The sequence below is a fragment of the Atta colombica genome, unplaced genomic scaffold (assembly GCF_001594045.1).
Source record: "Atta colombica isolate Treedump-2 unplaced genomic scaffold, Acol1.0 scaffold12, whole genome shotgun sequence".
NCBI lineage: Eukaryota > Metazoa > Arthropoda > Insecta > Hymenoptera > Formicidae > Atta > Atta colombica.
The window spans coordinates 5,878,821-5,888,845 of NW_017259206.1; the positions used below are offsets into that span (position 1 = coordinate 5,878,821).

At 30.4% G+C, this 10,025-nt stretch overlaps 3 protein-coding genes across 4 annotated transcripts in view; 2 read left to right on the forward strand and 1 right to left on the reverse strand.

The window, feature by feature from the left end:
- Positions 1-859, forward strand: part of LOC108694368 — a 10,426-nt gene extending 9,567 nt beyond the window's left edge. For both annotated transcript variants that reach the window (XM_018203797.1, XM_018203796.1), the window contains exon 2: positions 384-859. In XM_018203797.1, the coding sequence (XP_018059286.1) occupies positions 384-729 (346 nt within the window). In that variant the 3' untranslated portion in view covers positions 730-859. The remainder of the gene's footprint in view (positions 1-383) is intronic.
- Positions 860-2,607: 1,748 nt separating this feature from the next.
- Positions 2,608-5,726, reverse strand: LOC108694337 (endoplasmic reticulum mannosyl-oligosaccharide 1,2-alpha-mannosidase). Its single transcript, XM_018203760.1, has 11 exons — positions 5,468-5,726; positions 5,186-5,356; positions 4,963-5,116; positions 4,695-4,880; positions 4,398-4,546; positions 4,124-4,312; positions 3,872-4,059; positions 3,656-3,782; positions 3,254-3,418; positions 2,996-3,145; positions 2,608-2,935 (listed from the first exon to the last, which is right to left on the reverse strand). The coding sequence occupies exons 1-11, from the start codon at positions 5,564-5,566 to the stop codon at positions 2,717-2,719; spliced, it is 1,797 nt and encodes a 598-aa protein (XP_018059249.1). The 5' UTR covers positions 5,567-5,726; the 3' UTR covers positions 2,608-2,716.
- Positions 5,727-6,404: 678 nt separating this feature from the next.
- On the forward strand, positions 6,405-8,187 carry LOC108694374 (peptidyl-prolyl cis-trans isomerase-like 1). The gene is made up of 5 exons (XM_018203804.1): positions 6,405-6,617; positions 6,686-6,819; positions 7,004-7,093; positions 7,859-7,966; positions 8,066-8,187. The coding sequence occupies exons 1-5, from the start codon at positions 6,547-6,549 to the stop codon at positions 8,179-8,181; spliced, it is 519 nt and encodes a 172-aa protein (XP_018059293.1). The 5' UTR covers positions 6,405-6,546; the 3' UTR covers positions 8,182-8,187.
- Positions 8,188-10,025: the final 1,838 nt, after the last annotated feature.

A 10,025-nucleotide genomic window follows, 5' to 3' on the forward strand; every position in this document is an offset into this window, starting at 1 on the left:
AGTATATTGAAAAAAGTTTGGTAATAATCAAGTCTAAATGATAACTACTAAAATAATTATTTAACTTTGAAATAATTTCATTCAAATGTTAATGTAACTAAAACCAATTTTTACTATTACTGTTACGTTTTTTGATTACTGTTATTATGTTTGATAATATTTATCAAATGTGATACTAATGTGCTGAATAAAATATATTTGATAATTTTTTACCAGTCTTTCTTTAAAGATAGAGATTTCTTTATAAATAGTGATCTGATCTCGCTTTTGTAGAACTTCAGAAAATGAATTAATCTTTAATTAATGTTCTCAATTTGAGCATTTCTTTCTAATCCTTAACAAAATGAATTAGATTATACTGAAAATAAATCTCTTTGTTTCAGTGTGATAATGTCCTCTGACGACCAATCATCTCCAGCACAGACATCGATATCCACAACGAGTTTCGATGTACTGGACAACGCAAGATTGGAGAAGATTAATATAACTCCCATAATATCACAACCAACAAAACCCGTGGTTTCACCAACCATGAATAGCGATGCCGATGCGATAGAGGAAGCAGTATCAATTGTGCAGACGACGTTACCCATGCCGGAATTACAACCGAAAATCGAAAAGAATGGTATCGAGATGAAGACAAAAAAATCTTCTGACGAGCCAAATGATGACTGTCTGATCAATTGCATTTATTATACACAACAATGTTGCGACTGCACGATAGTTTGAGATCATTCAACGTTTCTAGCTAGATAATGCCGAAGAAACAGCGTCTCGCGAATACTCTGATCAATGTTGGGGTTTCAAGATGCCGCTCTTCGACGCAAAATTTAGGATCTGACATTGCAATAAGTATGGCGCGCCACTAGAATACTTTGTGATACACATGAAAAGTATATAATAGAAAAAAATTCTATGGGGTATGACGTGTAGAAAATTTTGTGAATATGTATGAATGAATGTGTGATGTTCATAATTATATACATACAATTTTTGATACTGTCGTTATTTCAATCAAGCAATGACAGTATGATTAAAGATGATTAATAAGAAACGCATGAGTAACTAATTAATTTATATTTTTAGAATATATTTCTTTGTATGCAAAGAAAGTTGTACTTTATGCAAATATTCACTGCCATTACGTGGTTAAAAATTGCATCGAAAGACAATCGCAAGTCAATTATTAGTCTGTAAGCATTTCCCTTGAAATATGTTATAAGCAAGTTATTTGCTATACCATTACATGTCTTCCTAACACTCTGACATTAATGTTAATGTCAATGATGCGCACAGTATTAATTGTGACAGTCGTTTAGACATTTATATTTGTTTGCATTTTGTAAATTTACGAGCTGAGAAAACAGATCTGTAGTGATGTGGGACAGGTAGATCTATTTGGAAACGAAAGTAACATAAATAATATCAAATTTCTGACATTGATATAAGGATGCATTTATTACAAACGAAGAATAACCCAAAAAGTTCTTATTTTCTTTTAATGTATCAGAGCAGCTAAAAATAGTAGACAGTATTTCCATAACGCAGCTGATGATTAAATCGAATTTTATTTTACAATCTCTCTCTGTCTTTGTATATTTATTTAATCTAACTATATATTACCTGATAATATATAATAGTATATTACGTTTTCTCAAAAGATTATTATACATGGATAAAATTATTAAAAACATAGCTTGCAGATTAAATATTTTAACTTAGTGTTTTTTATGTTCTACAATATCATGATATGAATCGATTTAATCACTATCGCGCCGTTTTATAATGATACAGGAATTGTATAAGATTGCCAAAAATTTCATATAAATATTTATATAAATATAAATATTATATAAGTATTTATATTTTGATATAATAATCGGAGACTGCAAGTATAGTGTGTAATTTATTTAAATTTATTCATAGAGGACTAGATTAGTTTTGTAATGTTACAACGTATGAATTTAATGTGAAAGTAATACTAAGTAATAATATTCATTTTTTGAATATGTATGAATACATATCTCCTAAAAATGACGTTCTAGACAACTAAAGTTTTCAAAAGTTAAATTTTGAAAAATAGGTAAGTACAAGGGCTAAAAAATTTTTTATATTAAAAAAATCAAGTTACATATTCTCATAAAAGTGATAATTGAAAATCTAAAATATTAATAATATCTATTCAACATTATAGGCAGGTTCGATACTTTGGTAGGCGCAGCTAATGTTGCATATTTGTTTATTACTTGAAATCGTATTTTGTCAATGATAAAGCAAGTTAATCTGCAATTATTTATAATCTTCAGAATTGAAAACGATGAAAAAATTTTATCGTTAATTTTCATCGTTTTATTTTTCTTCTAAACTAAACTAACTTTTTTCGCCCTAATTTTACTATTCATAATTATCACATAATGGCAATCTATAAAATAAGGAAATGAATAAAAAACATTTTCCTTTTGCGTATATATATATCAGATAAATAGAATAAAAATTAAGAAGGAATTTTACGTGACCTTAGAATAGCAGAATTGACTGTACTATTTTACTCTACGAGTGATTTTTTTCTAGAAGAGAATTCAATTAATGGAAGAAACGTAAGTGTTCGGAAAGTTTCATTAAAGAAACATTATGACAGATAGATATTCAAAAAATAATTTCATAAAATAAGTGCGAAAAATTGAGAACTCGCTAGCTTAGTTTTGCTTCTATTGCGTTACGATTCGTATAGAGGTAACGGATGACCCTCAGAATTAAATACCCATCTATCCAAATCTATCAATTGCCTAGTGTCATCAAATAACAAATACAAATATTTTAAAGTTTCGGCAAACCAGAAACTTTCCGTCATATCCTGCTGACGAGTGTGTTGAATATTCCGGACATTACCAATACTCGTGTAGCCACTTTCGACTTTGGTATAATTCTCGAAAGCCTGCCGAGACACGTTTTACATTACATAAATATAATAAAATTCCAAGAGGTCAATACGCACCTGAAATATCTGCCAGCCCCAATCTTGATAAGTTTTATTCCCCGTAAAATACCACATGTAAAATAGACTCTCAACAAATTCGGGCCTTAATAAATTATGAGCGTCATTCGTTTTTACGTACATATCCATTTGATTTTCACCCTCCATTTTCTACAGAAAATAATATATAAAACAATGATTATGAAACTTTTTTCTCTGATGCTGTTACTGCAGAATCAATTTTTTGTCCTTTATTGACAATTAATTTTTCGAACTTACTTGTATATTAAAATAAGTAATCTCAGGTGCAAGGAACGTTGGCTGGATTGCATACGTATGATAACAGGTTTTAACAAGTTCTTCTGCAAGAATATTATGCTCCGATGGCAATCCATGATGCACACCTAATGCTAAAGTACCTCCTAAGTAGCATGTGAGATGATCCTATAATATAGTTGCACATTTGCAAATTTGCGCAATATTCTAATTTTAAGCGCCCCTTAGACGATCAATATTGTTATACAATATTATTAATAATATGGATTACATATTGAACTTTTAAACTTTGTTTTGAATTGTTTTTAAAATTATTTTTATCAAAAATATTGTACAAAATGAAATGCAGAATAATACTGAATGTCTAGGGACTGCTTTCGATTATTTTGTATTTAAGCTATTTACCATTTTCGGTTTAATTTCTTTATTCGCGCCGACTAATTCAGCGATGAATAGATATTTATTGATTGCAGTATGTTTAACGAGATGTTTTTGCGTTCCAGCAATACCGTACAAGTAATCGTCGCGAAGGCTAAAAATATCAATACAAGCCTTAAATATTAAATATAAGTAAAGGACTTATTTTATACGATTATAACTTCAGTAATGAAATATACTGACTAGTCTATGGTTTTTCCAGTTTGTAACCATTGTTTCAATAAGTATTCATAGTAACTATCACCGCGAGCACCTAACGTAATCGTAGCGTATTCTCGAAATTGTCCGGTATTAGCGTTAATAAAAATTGGGACTAAACCATCATATTTTTCTAATTTATGTACATGTTCGGAAACTCTTGCCGCTGCAGTCTGGAAAGATCAAATAATAAATATCCGTTGCAAATTGCTTCAAAAGTCTCGCTTCTAAAATTACCTCAAACTTAAGTTGACCTGTACTACGACTAAGATCACGAAACTCTAATTGAATGGAAGTAACTTCACTCGTGCTACTGTCGGGACCCCATTTAGGACTATGTGCACTTCTTGTACCAAGATTCACATCAGAATGTGGAACACCTGATCTGGTAGAAAATGCTGGCATCATGCGATCACCTAAATCCGCCTTGAGCATTATGGATAAATTAATATTTATATTTGAATTCTATAGGACTTTAATCGAAACTGAAGTTATTTGGACTAATACTTACAGCCTTATTTAAAAAGAGTATATCACCAGAGAGATGATATGCTGATAGTAAACCACCTAATACCCTAATAGTAACTTCAAATAAATTAACATCTCTATTCATTGTAAACACTAAATTCTCTTCCACCCATTTCCTTGCTCTTGAATATTCTAAAACATTTAAATGCTGAAGTATAATAAATTCTATTCTCTAAAATATTATATAAAAAAATTCTTTCATATTTCTTTTTCGCTAATAATGAATATCAATGCTTTTAAGGTTTAATTTATATATATATATATATATATACACACACACCATCATATAATCCCATTATATATATAGTATCCAATGAATCAACTATAGTAAGGCCTAAACCAAACCATTCGTGATATCTTTTTGATATCGGTTTGACATTATCGTGACCCCATGCATATTTTTTATATCCATTCCAAGAATGTTTAAATGCAGCTACGACAGCTTCTTGCTTGTAATTTTGAGGACCTAAAAGTCCAAACATTGTTATCTGTGTCTATTTTGCAATCTAATTTAATTATATCATATCATTTCATGAATTATGATCTACCATTAAATTTCAGGATGTTTGGTTTTGGCTGTGGTGGTTCACCAATTTGATCATCATCAACTTGATTAATTTCTGGTTGAAACTCGGGTTCTTCAATTACTTCACCAGGTCCAGCAGCCTGTTCTTCATTATCTACAACAACTTCATCTACTGCCTGTGAAATAAAAGGGAATTTGATATTTTTGTATACAGATTCAAGAGCTCTCTTTGAGATATTGCGTACCTTCTCGTACTTGGCAGTTTCTTGTACAACTTCTACATTACTATAATCTACCTCATTGTTAGAGGTACTAGCTTTGGTTTCGCTAGGCAGGAGATAAAATATTACAAGTAGAACTGTGATTATTGCAAAGTACAGAATATTTCTTTGAAACCTGGACAATTGGTTCCATTGCTGAAAGAGAGACAAGTAGTTGAATAAAAAAGATAACTGTATGACAATCCCAGTCGTGCAGACTCAAAATAACAATACGTTCGCATTATTTTTCATCAAATATATACGTACCCTCCATAAACTGCGAGAAGTACCCCGTGCAAATGACCCGCTTTCGTGAATATTCAAACTAATGTAATCTGATTTACCCGAGTCTCTTGGCGAGAACATATTTCTATGCAGGTTAACTTGTTCCGGCACGTAAGGGAATTGATTGTATTGCCAGAACACGTAAAATATAACACTGTGACAAATTAGCCCAACATGCGGAGGTCCTCATTTATGCGAGTATACATCAACGCATTTTTACATTTTCATTAAATTCATATTATTATTGCTTTGTTAACGTGTACCCTGCACATGAAGTAGATGGCGTTCACGTGTTCTCTCTCTCTCTCTCTCTCATGTTGTGTTTGTGTATGTATTGTGTATCATTCAGGACTGTGTAAAAAGTGAGAGTGCACATGGCTCCTCTAATGCTAAGAAATTCTGGACTACTTAAATATATCTATTTTACGTAAAAATAAATAGCAATGGATGGAATAAAAAACCTTAAGGAGTTTAGAAAATATAATAAATAGAGAGCATAATTAAAATTATGTAAAAAGTATAAAAAGTATAAAAAATATAAAAAAATTATGACGAATCATGAGCTGTCAATTATATATATTTGTAACAAATAATTAAATATATAAAAATTATTTAGTTAGATAAAAGATTGCATTATCGATATAATTAATAATTTTACATTATAAATTTTACATAAAAATTAAGCTTAACCAAATAGTTTTCATATATTTGACTTTCTGTGACTTTCTAAATAAATATATATAATTGACAGCTCGTGATTCGCTGCAATTTTAGTTATACTATTTGTTATATTTTTTAAAAACTTCTTAAGATTTTTTTTAAATACAAAATTTATGAACAGATAAGGTTCTAGCTTTACCTTTGCACTCGGGTTCCGAAAAACTTTGTACGATCCTGATACTATCTATGAGTACAGAATTTCTAGGTGTGTCAACACGTTGAAGCAATTGCCGGTTCGAACGAAAGATTTTAATGAAATAAACAAAGAAGTAAATGCAACAATCGCCAAGTAATTCATTGTTTAATTAGTTTTAATAAAAGGACCGAAAATACAGACTACAATGTGCCTCGCAAACATATCCGGCGTGCCGGATAAACATTGGCAGCCACCCTTCGTTGTTTTCGAGACCACGTAAGCATCGTATATTTTCTAATTTGAAAATCGTTCTCTATGCACTGCTAATCGATTCTAATCCTTAGGATGGGTGAAGTAACCTTCGAGCTATACTGGAAACATGCTCCTATCACGTGTAGAAATTTCGCCGAGCTCACGCGACGTGGATATTACAATGGCACCAAGTTTCACAGGGTCATCCGCGACTTTATGATTCAAGGTAACGCATTAGAAGCATTAGAATAAATTCATTCAAATTATTAAATTCATAAATTAAATTATAACCAATTTGAGTTATTTTTAATTATTTCTATAGGTTATCTCTCCTACTCAATATGTCATTAATTATAATGATAACACAAAGAGTTTTGCAGAATACTTAGTCTTAATGGTTTCGTTTTCAGGCGGAGATCCCACTGGAACAGGGAAAGGTGGAATGTCCATATATGGTGAATGTTTTGATGATGAGATACATGATGATTTAAAACACACAGGTAATTTTGTGATGAACAATTACGATATATTGATAAAAGATTAATAATATGTTGGCTATGTTCAGCAGAAGAACAGCTTTGCAACTAAAATTGTAAAATTCTTTAATATGATTGATTTAATTCATTGAATTGATATTAATTCTGAATTAATTCTGATTCTACTACTTATATTTTTCTTATCGCTAACACTATTCTGGATGACAATTCATCAATATATAATTTAGAATTTTTTCTTAATCTTAGAATTTTTTATACATTTTCTTGCCTACTTTGTAAGTTGCAAAATATTAGAATAACTGAATACTATTTTGACTGTGTTCCATTATTCACTGCAAGAATTATGGTTTACTTATGTACTGTTAAATTCATAAGTGAAATTATAACTAATGTGAATTATTTTTAATATTTTCGATAGGTTGCCATTGTTCCTATTCAATACGTTGTTAATTTAACTGCAACAATGAAGTGTTATAATTGTTTAAAATAATAGAATTAAGCAGCTTAATTCAAGAAAGTAAATTTAATCTTATTAAATATTATTTGAAGTTATCAAAATGTTATAATAACAAAACTATCTCCTATATTAATTTCAAAAAGTACATAAGTAAAAATTTATCCATAGTAGTGTTTCAAAGTTAAGGACAATATAAAATATCATTTTAAAGAATCTTATATCAGTTGCAAAATTGCTTTTTCTGTTGAATGCAATGATATTATTTTAAAACAAGTACTTAAATTATGTATTATTAAAATTTATACGTGTAGGTGCTGGAATATTATCAATGGCAAATTCTGGGCCAGATACAAATGGATCACAGTTCTTTGTAACACTTGCACCTACTCAATGGCTTGATGGAAAACATAGTATATTTGGTAAGTCATAATTTATTACTGACTACACCTAGTGATGTATAATTATCTCTTGCGATATAATTGATGTAAAATGATTTTATTCTTTTCTTTACTTAACAGGTAGAGTTCATTCTGGCATGACGATAGTGAAAAGAATTGGACTAGTTGAAACGGATAAGAACGATCGACCGGTAGATGATGTTAAAATCGTGAAAGGTTCAGTGAAGAATGCGTGAGTTTTTGAGGGAAATCTTTTATATAAGATGCAAATCATAATTTTTAGAATTGTGAAAAAAAAGACATTAAATAAACTCATATATTTATACCTCTACTATTTTTTTATTATATAATCTATATGTTACGATAGAGTAATAAAGATAGATACAATAATTAATATGATAATGGAGTTGTAAAAATAGACATTTTTATTTCTTGTAACTTGCAGTCTCCAAATTTATTATTATCATCATTGATAATTTATATTTGTATTCATATAATTATTTAAAACAATTATTAAAAATTAATAATTAATTCGTTAAGAAGAAAAATTTAATATTGCAATCATATTTCCTACATTTCGTGCATCTATTAATAACTTATAATCGATCCAATGTATTTTTAATATGTTCTAAAAACACGAATAAAATAATATCCGAATAAAAGATTTGTGAAAAATGAATCAATTTCCAAATTTCTATGCAAAAGATTATGTTGGCGCCATCTGTACTAATTTAGTAGTTTATCAACTGCTTCGTCGATAGTACAGTAAACAGTACTTACCTGCGGGGATGATCCTGCATTTCCTGCATTGCATTCGATGTATCCAACAGATCCAGCGTCGCTATAATCGTTTACCTCTATCACTTACTCTACCGTTGGACGAAACATTTCAACGGAAATTGAAGGAAACAGCGTGCAATGCGATCTGGGTACCTTCATGGAACAAGTTGGAATGGATTCCAGATCGGAATTCATTCTGATTTGCTCTATGATTAGGTGTCCTGATAATTGATCATGCACGACACTTGATACCGTAATGAATGCACTAGATATGTATATACTGTACACTAGATATTACATCAGGCTTTATTATATATCTGATATACGACATTTACATTTTCATTATGCACTTGTATGTTGCTTCGCGCACTTCACTTCACTTGGCACTCGCGGCAATCTTCGCGGAAATCCATTCTCGAAGAAATACGGAATAATAGCGTCTGATCTTTTTTGGCTACTAAACCATGCAAGAAATGTGACTAAAAAGAGCAAACATCGATTTGAAGTTGGGTTGAGTCAGCAAATCGAAGATGCTATAAATTTGATTTGATCTGATCGTTTAAAACCGGAGTTATAGTCGCCCGATGAAATATATCACTTATAATGACGATCGTGATGTCACAATCGCGATATTTAATACGCGATTACGCACTTCAAACGATACTTTCAACCGGTTCGGACGTGTGAAATTCACTTGTTAACCGTTAGAAATTTGAAAACGCCACTGACATGAAGGTGGCCCAATTACGAATTAGATCTCTCGATAACTGCGATGAATAAATTGCACTGCATTGAGAACCGTTGTAAGAAACCATGCAGGGCGCACATTATGAAATTGTTCGGAATGATTCGATCGAAATTATTTAATTATTATTCCCTACAAACTTCTATTATATGTTTTTGAAAAAATGGAACACTTCAAACGACATTTCCAATCGGTCGCGTGAAATTCATTCGCTAATCTCTCGCGATTTGAAAACGCCATTGGCATAAAGGTGACCCAATTAATAATTAGAGGAAGCACAAACTTTGCATAATGTATAACACATAAGACACAAGAAATTCAATCATTCAGAGTTTTTTATTTCAAAGGAAGGAAACGAAGGACTTTGATTGGTAAACAATTTTTCATGCATGAATATGTATAAACGTACGTAAATATTCATACATATAACATGTATAATCATATATGAAATATGTCCATATATGTTCATACATCCCTCTTTCTTTTGTAAAATTACTTTTTAGTGTAATAGAAATAATAATAGTAATGTGAAAACATAAAAAATAATTAAAGGGG